Source organism: Rhincodon typus, chromosome 35, assembly GCF_021869965.1.
Source record: "Rhincodon typus isolate 14 chromosome 35, sRhiTyp1.1, whole genome shotgun sequence".
Lineage (NCBI taxonomy): Eukaryota > Metazoa > Chordata > Chondrichthyes > Orectolobiformes > Rhincodontidae > Rhincodon > Rhincodon typus.
In genome coordinates, this window is record NC_063366.1 from 21,905,985 (window position 1) to 21,929,219 (window position 23,235).

A 23,235-nucleotide genomic window follows, 5' to 3' on the forward strand; every position below is an offset into this window, starting at 1 on the left:
GCCATTGTAGGCTATGGACTAAGTGCAAGTAAATGGGTTTAGAGAAGTTTGTTGGTCAGCATAGACATGGTGGGTTAAAGGGCCTGTATCAATGCTATATGAATCCATGACTCAAACTCTCTGACTGTGACTCTCGATGCAAGAGGTTTATGCTGAATCTGAATAAGACACAAGTTAGAGGGCTCTTCTGGCACATTAGTAGCATCTTCACCTCATAGCCAGGAGGCCTAGTTTCAAGTCCCACCTGCTCCAGAGCTGGGTAGTAATATTGCTGAACAGACTGATTAGAAAATGTATAAGGCACTCGTTAAACCCAGAGTATTGTGTGTAGGTCTGGGCACCATCCTTCAGGAAGGATGTGAATTCATTGGAGAGAGTACAGAAAATCTTTCCAAGAAATGTCTCCAAGGTTGAGAAATTTCAGTTCCGAAGATACATTGAAGAAGCTGGAACTGTTAAACTTGGGAAGGAGAAGGCTAAAAGAGGCAAAGATTTAATAAAAGTTTTCATCATAAGGGATCTGGACAAAGCAGATCGGGAGAAACTGTGCCCTCTCATTCAAGGATCGGGAATGAGTGGGCTCAGATATAAGGTAACTTTGCGAAAGAAGCAAGTGTGATGTGAGAATGTCAGGGTATGGAATGCACTGCCTGGAAACATGGTGGAGGCAGGTTCAACTGAGGCATTCACAACAGCATGAAATTATTTTTTAAATAGAAACAACATCAAGAGTAATGGGGATAAAGCAAGAGATTGGCATTGAGTCATATTGCTCAGTCAGAGAGCCAGTGCAGACATGATGGCCTGAATGATCTCCTCAAGAAATGAAATAATTCTGTGATATAACATCTGTCTAACGGTTGTTTTGTCTATCCTCCAAGGAACACACTTTAAGTGGTCCTGAGAGGCAAGCTAAGTTGATCTGAAGGTTCAGTGAGGTTTAACCTCCCCCCTTGACCCCTGTCCGACTCTTGATGAGCTACTGCTCTTAATGAGGCCTGGAGGTCGTCTAGGGGTGGGATCAGTCACAGTGGAGTTTTTGTCAGCACTGTGTAGGTAAGAGTGTAACCACAGCTTGGTAGAGCTGGTACTTGCTGTCCCATTCCAGCCAAGCCTGTTGCATGCCCATTTCTAATGTGACTGCACGAGGTGTCTGTGTGTGTCATCCAATACTCTGTTGCTGCTAGAGTATATGGATGCCTGGCATTCACAAAACATCCTAGGCCACCATTCCTCCGGCAATAGGACAGCGTGGAGGTTTCTCTGGCAATGTTACCAGTCAACTATAAGCTTTTGCACATTGGTTATGCTGTTTGACTATTTCCTGACAAGTGGAGCTGAGGATTGTTATGTGACTATACATGATTGGTATTTCGTAACTAGTGTGCCCTGTGTGTACGCATATATATGTGTGCCTTCTATACTTCAGTTGGCTAACTCAGTTGGATGGATGGCTGGTGAGTGATGCCAGCAGCGTGGGTTCATTTCCTATCACCAGCAGAGGTTACCCTGAAGGACGCTCTCAACCTCTCCCCTCACCTGATGTATGCTGACCCTCAGGTTAAACTACCACCAGTTGTCTCTCTCTGAGAGAGCAGCACTATGGTCCAGTAGGGCTGTGGTGACTTTCCCTTAAGTTAGGATGCATGTGTTGGGGTTCAGGAGTCCAGTAAAATTCATCTCCTGGACACTCCTTGTGTGCAAACCTGAGAAACGAACCACAGGATCATTAAAAATAGATGGGTTTTCCTCCATTTCCTTTGATCATTTTACTTATTTAGTTGCAAAAAGTATTACAGTTTGAGGATAAAAAGAATAAAAACCATTTGCCAGATAGGTATCAACAGTCTATTTGCTTTCCAATGGGACATAGAAAGCTGGGGGAACGACAATAGTAAACATGTCAGCTGGCCAATGATGGTAGTTGTGGAGTCAGGGCTATGCCAAGTCTCATGTTCATATCTCCAGAGATTCAACCCAACCCAAAGGACATTAGTGTCATAGGAATAAAGGTAATGATTCACTGATGAGCTAATTGCTGCCTGCATTTTAAAATTCTCATTCTTAAGTTCAAATTCCTCCCTAGCCCTGACCCTCCTATCGTTGTAATCTCCTCAAAACCCTGAATCCCTCCCCCCAACCAAAGGTAGCAGTCTCCTCCGATTCTAGCCTCTCGCTCATTCCTGATTTTCCACTACGACCACCATTAGGTGCGGTTCTGTCTGCTGCCTGAGCCCTGTACGTCAGGATTCTCTCCCTAAACCTCTCTGCTAATCTAATCTCACTGTATTCTTTCAAGACCTCATTAAAACCTACCTTGTTGACCAGTTTTTTACTTACCTATCCTGGCAATGCTTCCCTAAATGCATTGTGGGTCTACCTACACCAAATGGACTGTAGCAGTTCAAGAAAGCAGCTCACTATCACCTCCTCAAGTGATGGGCCCAGCCAGTGAGGCCACATCCTGTGAATGAATAAAAATTCTCTTTAATTAGCTTTGTGTCAAATTTTGATCATTGCCACAGTGTAACTGCTTTGGACATTATATTAAGTTCAGAGCCTTGTGTAAAATGCAAGTTGTCATTGGTGTTGTTACTTCCTGGCTCTGAAACAACAGTTTCCAATGCACAGATTGTAATCTTACGTTTCCTTTCAACAGTTTTCTTTCACTTCAACAGTCCTGGATCAGTTTCAGTGCTAAATAGGACAGCGTGAGGAAGAGAAACTGTTTCATCATGGCTTGTAACATCCAATCTAAGCCAACTTGGGGGGTATTCAGGAGATCAGCTTCCTTGCCTGAATGAAGTCATGTGGTTTTATGAAACTTGCCTAGCTAGATAATATTTAAAATAATAGCAGTCAAAGCATTGTGTGAATACAGGACAGTGCAGCTCCAAGTATGCAGAATTGGTTTTCAGGACGTCTGTGGTATTTTAAGCCTCGCTGCTTTTCAACTGACCTCAATCAGAATATATTTCTAACCCTTAGATTTTAGCCAATGCATCCTACAAAATCCTATTCCCCTGGGCTCAGCAATGTTATTTGACTTTAGTTTCTGCACTACCAGTCTGAAAACGACATTAGTGTCATAGGAATAAAGGCACAAGTTAACAGACAGTGTTGCTGCCCAGTTAAAGAAAAACATGCAGAGCTGGCCTCGATTTGCACCTAACTGGCTTGGAAGGAAAGAGGCAACTTTCCATCACACATCTTTCTTGTGCTTGCATTGTAGGCTCAGTGGATAAAACCCAGGCAGTGTGTAGAGAGTAAAAAAAACAAAGACCTGAACTCACCCTATTCCCAAGTTACAAGTTTGAGTTACAATCAAGAGTGGCATTTCTGATTATCTCTATCTCTCTTCAATTCCTGTTTCCAGTCATATTTTGTTGCTTTTTCAGTATTCCAATTCCATTTAATTTTCTTTTTCTCTCCATCATAACACATCAGGTCTATCTAAGACCTCATCGACTGGTAAGTAGCCATTTTCCACACTTCCCCTCTCAAGTATTGGTCTGGTTCAGTACATGGCACTGTCGGCCGGCCGGCAGTAAGCTATAATTCCAAGACCCTCACCAGAACCAACTCCCTACCATAGACATTGCAACAATTTGGACACAATCTTTTAAAAAAAATGGTCAAACAAAAGAGCCCATGAAGATAATTGGTTTGTCATTTATCAGGGAAGAAATCTATAGTCTTTACCTGGCCTAGCTTGTATCTAACTCCTACTTGTTGTATTAAATTGTGACAAAGAATACAAAAGACCTCCATCATATGGACTACATTGATTCAGGGCAGTCCAGTTTCATATTATCTGGGTAACTGGGGAGGGACAGTAAATTTACCAGCCATGCTCCATTCCGAGAATGGATTTTAACAAAGTAAAGGTCATTATTGTCTCTTTAAAGGTTTGGCTTATGTTGAACTCGGGAATTATCATGGCTACTGAGCATTTAATATATTACCATGTGTAATTCTGCACACAAATTGGTTGCCATCTTTCCCCATGTAGTAGCAGTGAGTGTCCTTCAGAGGGTATTTTACGGGATGCAAATCCTTTGGGACTTTTGGTAGTGAAGGAGAATTATAGCACAAGCACACATTCTTTCCTTTCTCTCTCAGCTCCAGCCATCTATTTTGAAGGCAGGAACAAAGCTTTATTTAAGAAGAGCTTTCACCAGCTAATGAGAAGACCAAATATCAAAGACGAACTAATTTGTTGTGCCAGGGAAATGCTTTACCAGGGTAAAACACTGTTGACCTTTCCTACATTTCGGATTTGCAGCTACTAACTGCAGATCCTGTGCCTGAGGTTGTTGGTTCAGTTCCCAATGAAGGAGATTGCAGGTTTGATGTTCTTAGTGCAGTAGTGAGGGACAGCTGGGTTGCTAAAGGTGCTGCTTTTAGATGAGACACTAAACCCTGTGTGCCCTTGTTAAATTCCCACAACCTGTACTTAAAGAGGAATATTGGAGCTCTTCCTGGTATCCTCATCAACATTTGTTCCTCAGTCAGCATCAATAGAAGCATTGGTCAATTTCATAGAGTCATAGAATCATAGAATCCCTACAGTGTGGAAACAGGCCCTTCGGACCAACAAGTCCACACCGACCCTCAGAGCATCCCACCCAGAACCACATATTTCATATTGATGTCTGTTGGAATGCAGTTTAACTGCTGTGTTGGAAGTATGATTACACTCAGATGCACTTGATTATTGTAAAGCTCTGAAATTTCTCCTGACCCCACGAAGCTTGGTAACATTAACTGTGAGGAGGACAGCCTCGAAGGACATTGACAGGCTGGTGAAATAGACAGACAATTGGTGGATGAAATTCAGTGCAGAAAAATATGAAGTGATTCATTCTGATCAGAAGAACACCGAGAGACATAAGGGTACAATTCCAAAGTGGGAACAGAAGTAGAGATGATCTGAGGGTGATCTGTGCAGAAGTCATTGACAGTAAGGTTTAGAGAGAGAGTTCATGAGGACATTCAGTATCCTGGGTTTTATTAGTAAGGGCGTAGAATACAACAGCAAGATGGTTATGAACTGTAACAACTGTGTCTCCTGGATGAGGAGTCACATGTTGTTTGTGAGTGGATGGATGAGTGCCCCTTTTGCTGTGTGCACATTGGCTGTTTCCAATGTTAAGAGAGCCACTTTATTACACAAGCTGTTAATTGGCTGTGAAACACTTTGGGACACCATGAGATTATAGATCATAACTTTTTGTTTTAAAATATGACTCCTCCTTGATATTGCCCCTTGTTCTTGAATGTCTTTATACGCCTGTGAGACTGGCTGCTCATGTATCAGAGTAGGGAATACCTCAGTCAGCAACTTCTGTTGCTGGCTGATAATAACACCACAGGTTTAAACAAACACACAAGATGGATAAGGTGAGAGAGGAGCACTGGTCCAGCTAATCAGGGGCATGACAAAGGGAGGAAAGGAAAGAATTGTGAACAAGAAGAGCAATTGTTTTGCTGTGTCATTGTCCAATGATAATAGGGAGTTGAAGCAAGAGTGATGTCATTGAGCAGCAGAGTTTCACCAGAGCCAGGCTGTTCAACTCTAACCTTGTTCTCTCCTAAAGCCTTACAGGATGGAGGACACCAAACTCCCATGTCACCTCCGCCTTACCCAGTGCAGGAGGCCCCAACAAACAGCACATCGCCAGCTTATTCCATGCCAATGCACACTTCCACAATGACACTGGGCACAGAAGGCTTCATCCAGGAGACACAGTTCAATGGCACATCGCAAGGATACCCCGTACCCGCGAACCATCCAGCAGGATCGATGGGGTCAGCAGGGTACGGTCACCAAGGCTACCCCATGCAGTACCAGCCCTGTGCTGCCTACGTACCGGTTTATCCAATGACAAATGTGAGTAAGACGCTCGCACAAAGCTTATCACAGGAACGAAGAGGAATGGCCTGGGGATAGGGCATTGGTGTGTGGCAATGACACCACATATTGCCTGTGTAGGACCAATGTGGTTAGAATGGACTTCATATCTTACAGCTGGAAAACAGTGCCAACAGTGAAAGCAATCAGAGACTGATTTGCAATACACAGAGCTAGGTTTGAGTTTAACTCAAAGTTGAGATTGCTACTAATAAAGGTTTAATCCAGCACCAAGTGGATATTAATCATTGTGTTGCATGAACTTTCAGTGTCACCTCGATGCATACAGTTTCTCCTGTCAAATTGAGCGTTTATGGTGCAGATTCAGAGGATTGGAAACTTCTAGTCCCTTGGAATTCCATCAATTGCAAGTTGGGGGGTATTTCTTTATTTCTTCCAGTAACCCAGCATTATAGCAAATCATAGAGACCAGTGTGCACCAGCTTACATCCTGTGGTCTATGTTGACTTCAGTAAGGCTGGCTGCAGCATTAAGCACTGTAAAAGCTTAAGGAGAGGAGTATCAGACAGGCTTCTTGCATCAGGTTGCTACATGGTGATCTACCCCGTGCACCTCCCCTGCAGCGACAACCTCCTCCCTTTCCCCTCCTAGCTGGATTGACAGGTGAGGATTAATTGAACAGATTTGCCTAACCTCTGTTTTGCATGGAATGTCCTTTCCTGTGAACAGAAAAGATAGCATGGTCACTATATTGAAGAAGAGCAGGAGCAAACTTGCTATGATGACCTGGCCAATAATTATCCTTCAACCATCATTTTTTTTAAAAACAGATCATCTGCTCCTGAAATCCTGAGGTTGTGAAAGATGCAACAAAAATCTTTCTTTCTTCCTTCATCCGTTCCTTCCTTCTTTAATCCATCCCTTCTTTCATCCATTCCTTCCTTCTTCCCTCTGTTTGTCCATTCCTTTATTCCTCCATTACTATATCGATTTCTTCCTCCATGCTTCCATCCATTCCATCTTCACATCCTTCTTTCCTTCTTCCATCCATCCCTTATATCATCCATGTCTTCATCTATTTCTTCCTTCCTCCATTTCTCCCTCCTACACCTCTCTTCTTCACTTTAAACTGAGAGCAGCGGATATAACTGCTGGAGATTTGTTCACCCTTTCACTCATGATAAACTGGGAGACATGCATGTCTGAATTTCCATTCATGATTATTACCCCTAACAAGTGACCATTAAGAAGTCATTAGCAAGTTGAACGCTATCTTATAATACAGTAAGACAGCAGATGATTTACCAGTCTGTACACTGATCTTTGATGGCACAGGAGGATGCTACTTAACACTGGTTAATGTGTGGCATTTCCACAGGTTAAGAAAATATATATCCCAAATATGTGTTTAATTTAGCAAATGGGAGTAGGGGAAATAGACAATGTGGAATAACAGTTCAAAGAACCTGATGGAATGTTAGAATATATCACTGAAATTGGATATGCTTACCATTTAGATTTTATAAGTTCCACTAGAATATTGTGGTGATATATTCACAGGAGAGATTAACAAGGCAGAGGGGGAAGAGCAGGAGAGAGCAACAGCACTTAGCTCACATCTTCCCTGTTTGCTCATTGTGGGGATATGGCTTCACTGCGGGGCCAGCATTTATTGCCAAAGGCTGGGATTAAGGAGAGCTAAAGTTGGGCTTTGGGTGGAGGTGGTTTGTGTAAGTGGGGGGAAAGGGAAAACTAGGAATGCGCGACCACTGATTGTGAATTTTCCAAACATGGGGTTAGAATGGACACCAGAAATATTGCCATAGTGTCTTTTGTTTGCGATTGCCCATGCAAACTGGATATCATCACCTTGATAGCTCTGGTAGGGCCAGTACTGGAGGGGACCAATGGCTGTAATCTCAGTATTGGGGCCTGGACAATCTCCAGTCTCTGTGGCCTGATCCAGATCACTGATTCCTCACTGGGAGAGAGGCCAGGAATTTCAGGGCTGCCTTCACTCTTCCTCTACCTGCAGGAGCAGACTGAGTGATGTGAACAATTAGATAACGTGCTTCTCCTCTCCTCAGAATGTGGGGTTGTATCTCCCAGGAAACAACGGAGTCGTGTCAGGTGGCCAGCAGATGCCAGCAAACGTCACCATAGTGAACCCTCCACGACCCCCTCACGATTACTTACCCATTGCAGTGTTGACTACAGTGTGCTGTTTCTGGCCAACTGGGATTTTTGCCATATTTAAAGCTGTACAGGTGAGTTCATTCTGACTTCTCTCTGACCATGTGTAAGCATCAGCTGGTGATCTGTAAATGTAACATGCAATGCAGAATCTGGTCTGCTTTTTAGATTGAAGGTTTTAGCCTTTATTGTCCCAATGTGAGGAGCCAGGTTCCCCATTAGAGTGTTGTTCAAGTAGGGAATCTCACCATCAGCATCTCATTTCATGGGAACATCACATAGACATCACCATGCAGTATAACCCCTGGATGAATCATTGCTTCAGGTTATTTGTCAGGTTTGTGGTAAATGCTGCCTCAGACATCCTTTGCCTTTACAACAAGCTGTTTCCCCCTTGCCGAGGCATTATAACCATCTTGAAAATGCCACTGCAAAACTTGATAGAGGGAGCAATGCTCTGGTATTAATGTTACTGTACCAGTAACCCAGAGGTTCAGGCTAATGTTCTCAGTACACAGATTCAAATCACATTTTGGCAGCTGTTGGAATGTAAATGTAACTAAAAAAAAAACTAGACCCTAAAACAAGTATGAGTAATGGCAACCATGAAACTACTGAATTGTAGTGAAAGGCCATCTGGTTCATGAAATGGGTGAGAAGAATACTTGCTGTTTTAACTTGGTCTGGTCTACATGTGACTCCAGACCCATAGCAATGTGACTCTTCCCTCTGAAATGGCCAGACAAGCAACTCAGTTGTATCAAACTGTGACAGAAAAGTCTAAACTACCAGAGGGACTGAAATGATCCAAGCAGATCTGTTAGGTCATCATCTAACTCAAAGCTCCAAAATCAGATGGTTAGCTCCATGTTCCAGAGTCTTTGCTTAATCACACCGTCCGAGCAATGGGCATGGGTTACATGGCTGGAAAGGCAAACTGATCTCTGGACAGACATTCACAGATTTAACCAAAGCTGGGCCGAGGCCTTAGTAGAGCTGGAACCAGCATAATCACAGCCATAGTGATTGTAACGAGGTCAGCGAAGTGGACCTCATAGAATATGAGTTCCCTGATTGGGGTTTTTAATCTGGTTAAATTAGGGAGCCTTGGCTGGCAGATAATAAACAGGAGTGTCAGACACCCTGTTCACTCTGACAGCTGGCTCTGAGGGAGATCGATTAGTGTTAAGGACTCTCCACGTGTAAGTAAAAGGTGACTTAGTGACAGGATACCAGCCTCTGTGGAGTTATTTCAGTGGCTATGAGAGAAAAAATCACGTCCTGAAGAAATTTGCTGGCAACAGTTGTCTTGGAGTTGGGGGTAAGCTTTTCTGGCATCATGCTGTTATTTGGGAAGCTTGACTTGTTCAATCCTGCTGTCGATAACTGGGCGCAGTATGTGGAAAGAATGCATTATTATTTCCAAGCATATGACATTGGGGCAGAAGAAAAGCAAAGAATAATTCTCCTGACAGCTTGTGGACCTGCAGCTTATTTTGCTATTAGGTACCTTCCCTTAGGCACCAGGTACTAAAACCTTTCAAGAGTTGACAGATTTAGTTAAGGAATATTACAACTCCAAGCCTTCTCTAATACTGAGAAACTATTGGTTTTACTTGGCAATTTGAGAACCAGGGGAATACATATTGAGATTTTTGATTTGGTTAACGCGACTGGCAGAGGCATGTGACTTTGGTTTAATCCTTGATGAGATGCTGAGCGACCATTTGGTATGGGCTACAGAGTCGACAAGACCGGTTTACACCTATTGGAAGATAAAGTGTGGGCGATCAAAGGTGCCCTGGCTCCCAAGACTGTACCAGAGCTTAGGTCTTTTGTTGGGCTGATGAATTATTACAGAAAGTTCATACATAACCTGCCCTCCATCCTGGCACCTTTGTATCAACTCTTTAAAAAAGGGTCAGCCTTGGAAATGGTTGTGTAGCCAAGCCACAGCTTTCAGGAAAGTGAAGAAATAGCTATCATCCTCAAATGTTGACACAATGTGATCCCAAGCAAGATCTGATATTGACATGCGATGCCTCCCCATATGGGTGTCTGGGTAGTATTAGCTCATAGGTTGCCCAATGGAGAGGAACGCCCAATAGCATATCCATCCAGGACTTTGGCTAATGCAGAGCGTAAATGTGCCCAGATAGAGAAGGAAGGTTCAGGTGTCATATTTGGAGTCAGGAAGTTCCACCAATATTTTTATGGATGTAAATTTGTAACAATAACAGACCACAAACTCCTGCTAGGTCTACATTAGGAAGACAAGACAGTGCTGCCCATAGCTTCAGTCCAATTCAGTGGTGGGCCCTAATATTAAGTGCATATAATTACAAGTTGGAACACCGTCCAGGAGTCCAAGTAGCAAAAGTAAATGCATTGAGCTGCCTCCTGCTGGCAGATAAGCCACTGGTGGTACCACCACTGGAAGAGTCTGTAAAGGTTTTACATTTTCTGGACATGCTTCCAGGCACAGCTGACAATATTAGACCTTGGACTTAGAAAGATCCAGTCATGGCAAAACTGCAACATCTGGTGGTGATGGAGAAGATCAAAGGATGATCGCAATCAGAATTGAAACCTTTTTGGACCTGGAGAGATCAAATCACTGTGGAGGACAGCGTATTATTATGGGAAGCAAGTGTGACTGTCCTGAACAAAGGTCGCAACCAGATACCTGGTTGAACGCCATCAGAGTCATCCAGGGGTTTGCAAAATGAAGATGTTGGTGAGAACTTGTGTCTGGTGGTCAGAATTAGATGCAGGCAAAGCTGCATTGTTGGGGCAATGCCCAGAGTGACAACAATGGCAAAATTACCACCAGCTGCTCACCCATTTTCATGCGAATGGCCAGGTAAACCCTGACTCGGTTACATGTAAACTATGTAGGTCTTTTCATGGGCTCAATGTTCTTAGTCGTTGTCGATGCCCACTGGTTGGACATGCATAGAGTTCATTTGTCAAACATGGGGATGACAATAGAAAAACTGAGCACATCGTTTGCCATACACAGACTCCCGGAAATGTTGATCACAGAAAACAGCCCATCGTTTGGGAATTTGAGTACCTCCTAAAGTCGAATGGTATTCAACATATAAGGACAGCTCCATACCATTCACTGTCCAATGGCCTAGCAGAAAGAGCAGTCTAAACTTTGAAGGCAGGCTTAAAGAAACAGCCTACAGTTTTCTTCCAAGATACTTCAGGCACAAGAAGCGAGCTACTGTGCATTACATACCGCCCGTATCCAAGGCAGACCTGGTCCTCAAACTTCCCAGGAGAAGCTCAAGAAAAAAGAACCAGCCTATGTCCTCGGACTCAGAGGGGGAGGGATGTAGTGATTGTAATGAGGTCAGCTAGGTGGACCTCATAGGATAAGAGTTCCCTGATTGGACCAGATCAAAAGCCCCCATCAGGTTGTCCTGGCTGACAGATAAAAACAGGAATGTCAGACATCCTGTGACTCCGAGAGCTGGCTCTGAGGGAGCTGGGTCAGTGTCAAGGACTTTCCATGTGTAAATAAAGGGTGACTTGGTAATGGGATACCGCCCTCTCTGGAGTTATTTTAACAGCCACCGAAATCGCAGTTATAAAAATGCACTTTTATATTCAAAATTAACAGCCACTTTTGTGCCTGTCTCCTTTTATTTAAACAATATTTATAGCTTCAAATGGTTATATTATGGCAATGCCAAATGTTATTTCTTGAAAAGCCCCTATTTAATTTGAGAATGAACTAATCAAAGCTTGACAGCTTCCATCATCTCCCGAAGGATCTATTCCACAGATTGATCACTCAGACTCTTTCTCAAATATTGTTTCTGCAGATTTGATTTGATTTTATCTCCTTCAAGTGCAGGTCATGTCCTCTGGTTCAATTGTTACAGAGAAGGTGACAGAGCTTCCCATGGTTTATCGTCAACCAATCTCCTAAAAACAGCAGTCGAGTCACCTAGCAACCATTTCTTTCCCAGTATGAGCCTGCCCACAGACCTCACAATCCAATCCTTCCACGTTCTCATCATTCTGTTTCCTCTTTTGCGATTACTGCAGGTTTGGACTGAGCAATTCCACATACCCAAATCTTTCGATTTTGAGCCACAGTAAGCAGGACTGGATTTAATATTTTAATTGAGGCTTAACTCATCGATCTCTATCAGTTTAGGCTTATTGCAAGGCTGCTATTTTATCAAACCCTAGCTCCCTAATAGAGTTTGTTTTCCAGTTTCATTAACTTCCCTGCTTTCAATTCCAAAAATCAATCCCAAATTGGCAACTTGCCCTCAAATCTACGTGGTCCGAATCCAAAGTCGATCCCAAATGGGAAGTTTGCCGTCAAGTCTACTTTGTCCTTTCATTGGATGGAAAGAGAGGAAAGTATTAAATTTCCCAGACAGTTACCACACCCCAAGTAAAAAATGAAGATTAATAAAGGCCCATAAGAGATGAGTGAGTGGCATAGGCTGAGGAATATTGGCTATTTTTCACATAGAAATAGAATTAGCAGCAAAACCAGGCCATTTGGCCCACACACCTGTACTGTCCATAAGCATCCCACAGTATTGCATCTCAGCCTTCTCTTTCCTCGTCCTTTATTTGTTTACTGAGCTTCGCCTTAATTGCATCCATGTTATTCACCTCAACTATTCCGTGTGGTAGCAAATTTTTACAATTCACTAATGAAGATATTTCTGCTGAATTCCCTCTTGGATGTATTCATGTCCACTTTTTGGCTTGACAACCCCGAGTTTTGGAACCCATCAGTTCCCTGACCCTACTCAGGTTGGTACATTTCACTTCACTTATCCTGACGTGCTCTGGGAAAGCCCATTGAGAAACTTGGGTGTGTGGAATTGGTCAGCCCAAACCAGGAGGCAAATAAATTCGGGAGAAATGCTCCTGACACGAGTGAGTGCCAGGATGTTAATTGGCCTCCAGGATTGATCTGGACTCTCCAAGAATTGCAGGCTAATTTCCAAGTCATGGAAAGAATCCGAGGGAGAAAAATCACTGTGGGGAAATTAAAAGGGAATTGTTGGGTCTTGATCTTCAATTTCTTTGAAAGTTTTCCCTCTTAGTTACAAAAATATCAGACTCCACATTGGTCACAAATGATCCAGTTAAGCCATTAGAAAAAAAGTTTGTTTCCTTTCCAATTGGGAAGACAAGACCAGAGACAAGAGCCAGCGGGAGTCAGAGGAAGAGGCTGAGAGGGGGCAACTTTGAGATGCCTAACATTATGAGGGTAGACAGGAAGGAGCTTTACCTCTTGGTGGAGGGATCAATGACCAGGTGCATAGATTTAAGGTAAGGGGCAGGAAGTTTCGAGAGGATGTGAGGAAGATTATTTTCATCCAGAAACTGGTGGGATTCTGGAACTTACTGTCTATAAGAGTGAGAGAGGAGGAATGCCTCATAATATTATGAAAGGTATTCAGGTAGGCACTTGTAATGCCAAAGCCAAGCGCAGGAAAATGGGATTGGAATAGATAGGTGCTTACTTTTGACCTGCATACACTGCATGGGCTGAAGGGCCTTCTTCTGGGCTGGGGACCCCTACGACTTGACGGAAAGTCTGTAGTGAATCCTCCAGGAATATTTCTAACCAGAGTTGGCAAACCGAGTGAGTGCATTCCTCTGGCTCCAATCATGACAGAGGTACTTTTTTTTATTATGCGGCGTATTTCAGTAATGGCTAACATCCACGCCTCTCTCCGTGAACAGGTACGGGCTGCCATCGCACGGGGGGACATGGTGTCGGCGGAGATCGCCTCCCGCGAAGCCCGGAATTTCTCCTTCATCAGCCTCGCTGTGGGCATTGCCTCTATGGTCCTCTGTGCCATCCTGACAGTGGTCATCGTCATTGCTGCCCAGCACCATGATGATGAGTGGGATCCTTAACTAGCCACGGACAGGCTCAGCAGGGTCCAAGGCCTTCTGCGCACTTCAGGTGTCACCACACAGAAACTCCACGACAAAGCCTCACAACCCACCTCCTCCCCATCCTGTCCCAACTACACCCCCACCCCCCAGCCCTGCTTCCAACCCCACCTCTCAGTGTCTTCAGCTCCCACTACACTTCTAGTCTGCAGGCATTATGCCTCCACCCAAACCCACTTGACACCATGAACAGTTAATCATTTCAGCCCAAATAGTAGCCTTGTATTTTACCTCCATTGGTTCTCTACATCGATAAAGGGACTGAGAATGTTTTGTGCAATTGGTTAAATGTGTTTTGTTTAAATACAGGCAGATACTGTCCATTTAAAATGACTGGCTCAGGTAGTAACTTGTATAGATCCTTCCTCTGGGCACTTTCTGGGGGCAGAATGGAGGTGGATGGAGGGGGAAGGAAACTGACCAGTGGATAAGGAATCAGGGATTCGGCCTCATTTGATGAACTTGAAATTGAGTAAAAAGGATAAATGGATCTCATAAATGGGCTTGCACTGAGAATTTGAGGGTGAATCAAATATGATCTTCCTGAATAGCTTGAGGGACTGTAATCACCTCTTCCAGCTCCTGTTTCTCATGTTCTTCATAAATTCTCCATAGCCCCACTCTCTCTTTATAGACAGATGGCTGGCGGCGGTTTCACTTCAGGGTCATCATGCCTTGGGCAAGGGGGTGAGCTTGAGAAGGTGGCAGCTTCATGGTAACCTCTGTTGGTATGAAAATTGAGCCTACACTATTGGCATCACTCTACATCGTAAACCAACCATCCAGCCAATAAACCTGTGTTCTGCATCTTTCGGCTTAAAATGTGATATTTGTACTTTTATACTGGATTAGTTGCTTGTTAATACATCTTTCTTCCTGACTTCCCTCTCTATTGAAGTTAGTGAGCCCTGTATGCCCTTTGTGTGCTAGTGCTCACAATTAAAACTGGTGTGCCAAATCTGACCCTGCAATTTACTTTGATACTAGTCCCTGCTGTGTTACAAATTTGTCTCAGAAATATACCCAGCTGGCAGATAATAATTAATCAATGGTTTTAATCAGTGATCCAAAACAAAAACAATTCCTGTGTAGGTACAGAAATGTTTCTCCTCTCAACAGCAGGTGGTAGTGTTGTGCTTTGGAATCATTCATGAATACTTCAGAACAAAAGCTGCCCGGGTGTTAGCAGAATCATTGGGGTAAAACAGACCCTCAGCTGATGCCAACCAGCATGCAGTGTCAAAATTTATTCCAATCCTGCCGTCAGCAATTTACGTCAAGAGATCTCAGACAATATTATTAGTAGAATTTGCATGTGATGTAGGAGGAAATCAGTGTAAACAATTGGGCCCCAATGAAACTTGAACATAATTCCTCTCTTGTGGGTGAAAAATTAAAATTTGCAGCTATCAAACCTCCCTTCATGCATTTTAGGCAAACATTTAAAAACCTTAGTTAAGGAAACCTTCCAATTTTGAACATCTCTCATTCTGATGCCATCCAAATGTCTTTGGATTCCTGAGAATACAGTGTGGATTTCAGATGGGGAGAAATAAAGACATAAGTCAACTTATAGCAAACTCACTTCAGAAACTTAAGATGTATGTCTTTAGTTCTCATGCAGAACAGATGTTAATGCAGGAAACTCGCCCCCCCCCCCCCCCCCCCCCCCCCCCCCCCCACCACCCTCCACGCCCCCCCAATCTTCTCATGGACAATGCAGGCATGAATATAACACACAAACTGAGGCCCTGGGAATTTCAGTGTGATGTAAAATAGATGTTAGCCATTTAGGCCCAAATTCCTGTGAACCTTTGTGCTGAGAACAGCATTTCATCACAGTAGGACACATTGGCACAAGTTGTTTTGAACCTTCCAAGGCCTATGTTTATTTCTGAGTACAGTTGGTTCCTAGTCCTGCAGCCTTGGTACTAGGCCTTTGCTGGACCAGAGAATTTGCCAAATCATGGGCAGGTCATGTGTCAGAGTTGGCTTTTTAAACATCTTTAGAAAGCGCAGTGCAACATAAAGTGAAACGAAAAGCAGTTATTTTGGAGAATAAAGATGACATGTTTAAACTGTAGAGTTAAACATGGAATTTAGAAGCGTCAGCATTGACTTGATTGAAACATAGAAGATCCTGAGGGGACTTGACCAGGTGGATGTGGAAAAGATGCTTCCTCTTGTGGGAGACTCTACAACGAGGGGTCATAGTTTAAAAACAAGGGGGTGCCCATTTAAAATAGAGAAAGGAAAAAGGTTTTTTTTCTCAGAAGGTTCTGAGTGTGGAATTCCCTTCTTCAAAAGGCAGTGGATGCAGAATCTTTAAATATTTTTAAGGTGGAGGTCGATAGATTCTTAATGACCAAGGGAATGGAAGATTATCAGGATATGCAGAAATGTACAGTTGAGGTTAAAATCAGATCAGCCACAATCTCACTGAATGGTGGAGCAGGCTCCAAGGACAAAGTAACCTATTTCACTCCTTGTTTATATGTTTGTATCTCGTTACCTGTCAGTACAGTTCCAGCATTTTGTCAGTGTTGCAGTCTCCATGGTGCTCACAATCCTTCTGCTTAATGTTAAGCATAGACTGAGTGTAAATCCTGAGGGTGCTGGAAGGAGAGCAGATGCTGGAACACAGACGTGATCAACCTGAGAAAATTGGATTAGGATGGTACGACTTGTACAAGGCTTTCTTTTTACACAAGGCCTCAAACCTGGTCTTGATATGATTCAACCAGGAGAGCCAGCAGGAACACCACCCGACGCTGCAATAAACCAGCTGACTGTAACAGAGAGCAAGGCCTCTGATAAGTCTCAGATGCATCTTGGATTTTGAAGAAAGACAGCCTTCATCCAGAAAGCTCGACATGGAGTATCTGCATAGGAAAATACCTGTCCTAGACCACTGTGCTGTGTCACTATTAAAGCCCCATCTCCTACTCTGGCAGGATATATTCCTGAAGGTTTCACCACTCACCTCCAAACTCCTCCAATCAGTCACACAGTCACTTTCTCCAACCTGCTCCCATCCCCTCCCGACACATCCCCCTCATCCCCCATCGCTATCTGCAATATCTTATAAACTAATAAACAAAGGCAAGTGTTTGTGGAGAAGTCAGCTACCCAGAAGGAGAAACCAGTACAGTGTGTTTGTGACATACACTGGTCTGAATCTTTTTATATGCTTCAAAAAGGACATTCACTGAATGTTTACTTCCAAGTTTTACAGGGTTTTTCTAACCATTCTTTGTTTCCCTCTGGGATATACCATCACAATTCCCTCAGGAATTTTAGCTTCAAGCAGAGTCCCACAGATTAACTTTCAAAAATCTGGAATTAAGTGTCTAATGATCATGAAACCATTGCCAACTGTCAGAAAACAATGTCTTTAAAGGAAGGAAACTGCCATCCTTATCTGGTCTGGACTACATGTGACTCCAGATCCACAGCAATGTGGTTGGCTGTTAACTACCCTCTGGGATGGGCAATAAATGCCAGCCTAGCCAGTGACGCTGTCATCCCATGAATGAATAAAAAAAGTTCCTGGAAACTCCCGGTCAATCCTGGAATGTGGGGTTGAAATTACAGGTCACTTGCTCATCCCCCAAAGGCAATAATTGTTTGCTCCCCAGTTCATTTCATTTTCTCGTGGGAACTGCTGACTGACACGGTGACACAGGTATCTTTGATCACGTCAGAAAGTGGAGGTGGGGGGTGAAGGAGGGAGGACGGGAGCATTTACATCCCATTCCCATTGGATGATGGGAAAGACTCTGCCTGCTCTTCTGAAACTGTTACCAATAGCTGAAGGGCAGTTCAGTGGAAGTCTTCATAAGGGAATTCGATCCATACTTGGAAGCATTACAGGTCTGAAGGGGGGAGAAAAGTGGGAAATGGGACAAACTGGATTGCTCTTCTTTCAAGCTGGTGAACAGCCAATGGGTCAAATAGCGTCCTTCTGCACATTACTGTGCGTTTCTTATAAATGTACTTATATTCTAGGGCTATTGGGTAGGCCGCTTAGGACTGAAATGGAGAAACTTCTTCACCAAGGCAAAAGTGAGTCTGTGGAATTCTCTGCCACAGAAAGTGGTTGAGGCTAAAACATAGAATGTTTTCAAGAAGGAGAAAGTTATAATTCTTAGGGCTAAAGGGATCAAAAGGATGTGGGGAGAAAGTGGGGAGACTGAGTTGGATGATGAGCCATAATCGAACTGAGTCGTGGAGCAGGCTCGAAGGGCTGAATGGCCGACTCCTGTTCCTTTGTTCTACGTTTCTATGTTCCAATGTATTCAGTACCACCACTGCGCCCCCACCTCTTTTCTCCTGACAGATACAATTAGATCATTTAGGACAAATTAGGGTTTCAGTCAAGGCTTCCTGTGGTACTGAAATTGTATATTGCAATATGAAGTGCGAGTTTTGACATCAGATAAGCCTCTGAATGTGTTAACGGGTCCGTCAGTCAGAAAGTGATGTCCAGAAGGATTGGGGCAGTGTGGTGACTCCGTGGTACAACTGCTACCTCACAGCACCAGGGAACTTGGGTTCAATTTCAGTTCAATACTCAGGTGACTATCTGTATAGAACTTGCACATTCTCCCCGCATCTGCCTGGGTTTGCTCACGTTTTCTCCCACAGTCCAAATATGTGCAGGCTAGGCAGATTGGTCATGCTAAATTGCCCATAGTGTGAAGGGATGTGCAGGCTAGGTGAATTAGCCATGGGAAATCCAGGGTCACTGGGATAGGGTAAGGGGCAGGGTCTGAGTGGGATGCTCTTTGGGGCATCACAGTGGACTCGATGGGCTGAATGGCCTGCTTCCATACTATAGGGATTCTATGATTCCAGGATACATCAACAGCAGAAAGGGCTGAACTAATCAATTATTTTATTGATCCCTCCTGTTTTTGTGTCCCTCGACCTGAGCTTTTTTTGATGGTATCTGTCTGTATTTATTTCTTGGCATTCTGTTATTGTTGATGATATTTATTTTTATCTTTCTCTAAATGATCAAGCACGTCGAGCTGGCACAGTGCCTTTCAGGTGCCCTCATCCTGTGAGTGGGTACACAGCGGGTTTGTGCTATTTGCTGAGGGGGCAGGGTGGTTTGACATGACAAGCTAAAGGGCTGAGGTCAGTGTCAAGTCCTCCTTAACTCTTTGAATGCTGAATGTACCTCCTGATGGGAAACACGAAGCAGGACATGGCTGCTTTCCTAGCAAAAAGCAAATTATTGACCTGGTTAATTCTCCGACAGTGAGACACATACATTCGATTACTGTGATAAACATAGGTTCCATCCATTCCCAGGTACTCAAAGGGTTAATAGTCACCGGTTACCACAGATTGTCAGCTTGCAGTCAACATATTCTTTCCCTTCCTCTTGGTAGGCAAAAAAACCCAGCGACATCTAAAATACCGGTGAGGGATTCTTTTCTTGAAACTTTGCAATAAATTATTGCTTTCAAAGTGTTTTTTTTGTCTCAGTGTAATAAACATGACCTGTTGAAAATTCCACCTTCTTTTTTATAAAAAAAATTGTGGTACTTTGCACACCTTTGTTCTTTGTTGTGAGAATCACTGGTCACTTGTTGCCCAGTTTTCGAGGGAAGGTGCTATGGTACATGTATTGCTCCAGTAGTTGAGAGTAATTTACTGCATCATTCCAAACTGCAATTCAGCATTAACCATATTGCTGTAGGTTTGGGTCATATACAGGCCAGACAGAGTATGGATGGAAAATGTTCTCCACTAAGGGACATTAATGAACATCTCTGAGGAGAGAGAAACAAAGTCAGCTTTTTAACTCTAATGTAGCTCTTTTTCAGAACTAACACCATACTATTTCTACTTCACACTCAAATTGCGGTTATTGGTGTGACTCCTATTCAGTTCACTTCTTAGCTTAGCTATGAAGAGCAAGATTTGGGATATAGAAAGAGTTATGTGGACAGGGAGGACCCATGCAACCCTGTCAGCTTGTTTTACCACTCAAAGAGCGCAGCGCTGGTCTGTGTCTGAGCTTCATTCACCTGTCTTGTATTTCATAAGACATAGCAGCAGAAATTAGGCCATCTGGCCCATTGAGTCTGCCCTGCCATTCGATCATGGCTGATAAGTTTCTCAACCCCATTCTCCTGCCTTCTCCCCGTAACCCTTAATCCCCATGATAATCAAGAACCTATCTATCTCTGTCTTAAATATAATCAATGACCTGGCCTCCACAGCCTTCTGAGGCAATGAATTCCATAAATTCACCATTCTCCAGCTGAAGAAGTTTATCCTTATCTCTGATCTAAAGGGTCTTCCCTTTCTCTGAGACTGTGCCCTTGGGTCCTAGTCTCTCCTGCTAATGGAAATATCTTCCCAAATTCCACTCTGTCCAGGCCTTTCGGTATTCTGTAAGTTTCAATTAGATCCCACCCTTATCCTTCTAAACTCCATTGAGTATAGAACCAGAGTCCTCAAATGTCCCTTATGTTTTCAGGCCTTAATTCCCGGGATCATTCTCGTGAATCACCTCTGGACCCGCTCCAGGGCCAGCACATCCTTCCTGAGATATGGGGCCTAAAATTACTCACATTATTCTAAACGTGGTCTGACCAGAGCCTTATAAAGCCTAGAAGTGCATCCCTATTTTTATGTTTTAGCCTCTCGAAATAAATGCCAACATTGCATTTACCTTCTGAACCACCGATTCAACCTGCAGGTTTACCTTAAGAGAATTCTGGACTAAAACTCCCAAGTCCCTTTGCACTTCGCACTTCGCACTTCAGATTTCTCAACTTTTTTCCCACTTAGAAAATAGTCTATGCCTCTATTACTCCTACCAAAGCATATGACCTCACACTTTCCCACATTGTATTCCTTCTTTGCCCACTCTCTTAACCTGTCTGAATCCTTCTGCAGTCTCCCTGCCTCCTCAATATTACCTGTCCTTCCAGCTTTATATTATTGATGCATCTACCTGACATATCCCATATGTTAAAAAGAAGTGCTACTGTAAATGTTAGGCAGGGGATCAAAGGGTCCAGGGTTCATTTTCCTCCTTTTTTGAAAAGAAAGACTTAGAAAGAAGACTTGCATTTTGTATAGCACCTTGAGACCTCGAGCTGTCCCAACGTACTTTAAAGGCAGCTTTACTTTTGAAGTGTTGCAATGTTGGAAACACAGCAGCCAACGTCTGCACAGTAAACTCCCACAAACAGCAATATGAAAATGGATAGACAATTTGTTTTCTTGGTAATGTTTATTAAGGAATAGACTTTGCCTCAGGACAGCAAGGGAATATCCCTCTGTTCCTTTCCAAAATGGTGGCTGTCTGATCATCCTCACTCACCAAGAGAAGACAGATAGAGCCTTGGTTTAACATCTCATCTGGAAGGTGGATTTGTACAGCTGGTGTAGAATCTTGTGTGCTGACACGATGAGACCAGCCTGATTTCCCAATGTATGCTTTTCAGGACTCAGACTCCACATGTAATGCGTATGATCCTACCATACTCTCTCCTCTGCGTGAGATTTGCTTCCAGGATTTCCCAGCTGTCTGTTTATTATGCCAATGCCAGATATTGTGGTTCTGCAAAATGGGATTTGGGAATGTTCCATCAGCCACCGCCTGGCTCTTGAAGAAAGAAATTAGCAGCACTGTCTGATAGAGTGTCTTGTGATGTAATTACAGGTCAAAGATGCTCTATAAATGCAATTGTTGTTAGTAACGACAAGATATCACTTTTCTCTCCAGCTTCCTTTCCTCTCTGTTTTCCTGCTCAGGAGGAAGTATAACTTTGGAAGGAACACCAGTTTGTTATCTACCCCTTACAAAGTGGAATATCACCTCACTAACCACCCACCGTGTCCAATCTATCTCCTGGAGTCTCATGGTCAGGCATAGCACTACTCTGTAGGTACTTTGCAAGAAGGCCCACTGGATAACAACCAGAAGTGGGAATGCTGTCCCCATCTCACTATCACCAACCGATGGAGTTTACAGGCCTCACCACCAACCCTGCACAGAGAGTCCGAAACCAGGACTTGCTTTGTCTATTCAGCTCAAAATCTTTTTCGCTCCTGATTGGTTATCAATGCCTAAAGCAGTCAAATTGACTGTTGTCAGGAGATTCACTCTGAGTATGCCAATAATGCTGTAGTAGTTACATAGAAGACTAAAAATGCCACAAAGTTAAGTTAAAACGATGAATTACATAGACTAGGTTTGTATTCCCCTGACTTTTGAAGATTAAAGTGTTTAAGATGATTAGAGGGTTGAATATGAGAGATCAAGAGAAACTAATTCCCCTTGCTGAGGGGAGTCCAGATAAAGAGTTAGTTAAGTTTAATGTTACATTGGGAATTCTTCAGAGAGAGGGTACTGGAAATCTGGAAATGTCTCCCTCAAAAATCTGTCAAGTCTTGGAGGTAATGGGAAATTTCAAATATGAGATCACTATGACCAGTTATAAGCTGGGTCTTATCCCAGTGGGTGAATCAAGTTATCAGTTTTAATCCAATTGCATCATGCAAGAGGCTCAAGAGGCTGAATGGCCTCCTCCTACTCCTAATGCCATGTTTCTACCTTGCAATAACCCAGTTTCCTATGTCCTATTTGTTTGGTCCTCCAATGTTTCTACACCTATGTCCTTTTGCAGGTCAACCTGAAAATCCACCATGCCCTATCTTGTTGCATTTCTTGGTCTGAATCAGGTGTCTTTTAGTTTCATTTCCAGGTTCCAGACATCGGGCTTTGAGGAACAGTATGGAAAGTCTGCATGTTTGGGAATGGGAACATTTAGATGATTCCTAATCGTATTTTTTAAGAAATGTACTCACTTAAAATTTTAAAAATAGGTTAGCAGAACCATAAAGCAGTATTTTACCAAGAGATGATTACCATGAGAGCATGAAGCTTAGTGATACTCACACAGCCATACTATGGGCCACTCAATCTGTTGAATTAATGCTGGAGGATACATTACAATCAGATTCGAATGCTAGCTCCTGTTCTGGAGAGGGACACAAAGACGGGCTAGGATTCCTGTTCCTCACTACTGCCAGGAGTGGGAGAGGGACTGACTCCAAGTGATTGGGAATGGGATGCGATGAGAAATACACTGTAATAACTCACCTTGGGTCCTTCTCAAAAACAGCTTCCGAAATGAAAATCCGAGGCTGAAGAAGAACGGGAGCACAGCAGTGGAGGAATTGGGAAT

The 23,235-nt window shown here is 43.3% G+C and overlaps 1 protein-coding gene across 1 annotated transcript in view; it reads left to right on the forward strand.

The window, feature by feature from the left end:
• prrt1 (proline-rich transmembrane protein 1) overlaps positions 1-14,696 on the forward strand; it is a 72,864-nt gene extending 58,168 nt beyond the window's left edge. Inside the window, exons 2-4 of the mRNA XM_020531278.2 lie at positions 5,601-5,893; positions 7,963-8,142; positions 13,802-14,696. Of these exons, the coding sequence (XP_020386867.1) occupies positions 5,601-5,893; positions 7,963-8,142; positions 13,802-13,978 (650 nt within the window). The 3' untranslated portion in view covers positions 13,979-14,696. The remainder of the gene's footprint in view (positions 1-5,600; positions 5,894-7,962; positions 8,143-13,801) is intronic.
• Positions 14,697-23,235: the final 8,539 nt, after the last annotated feature.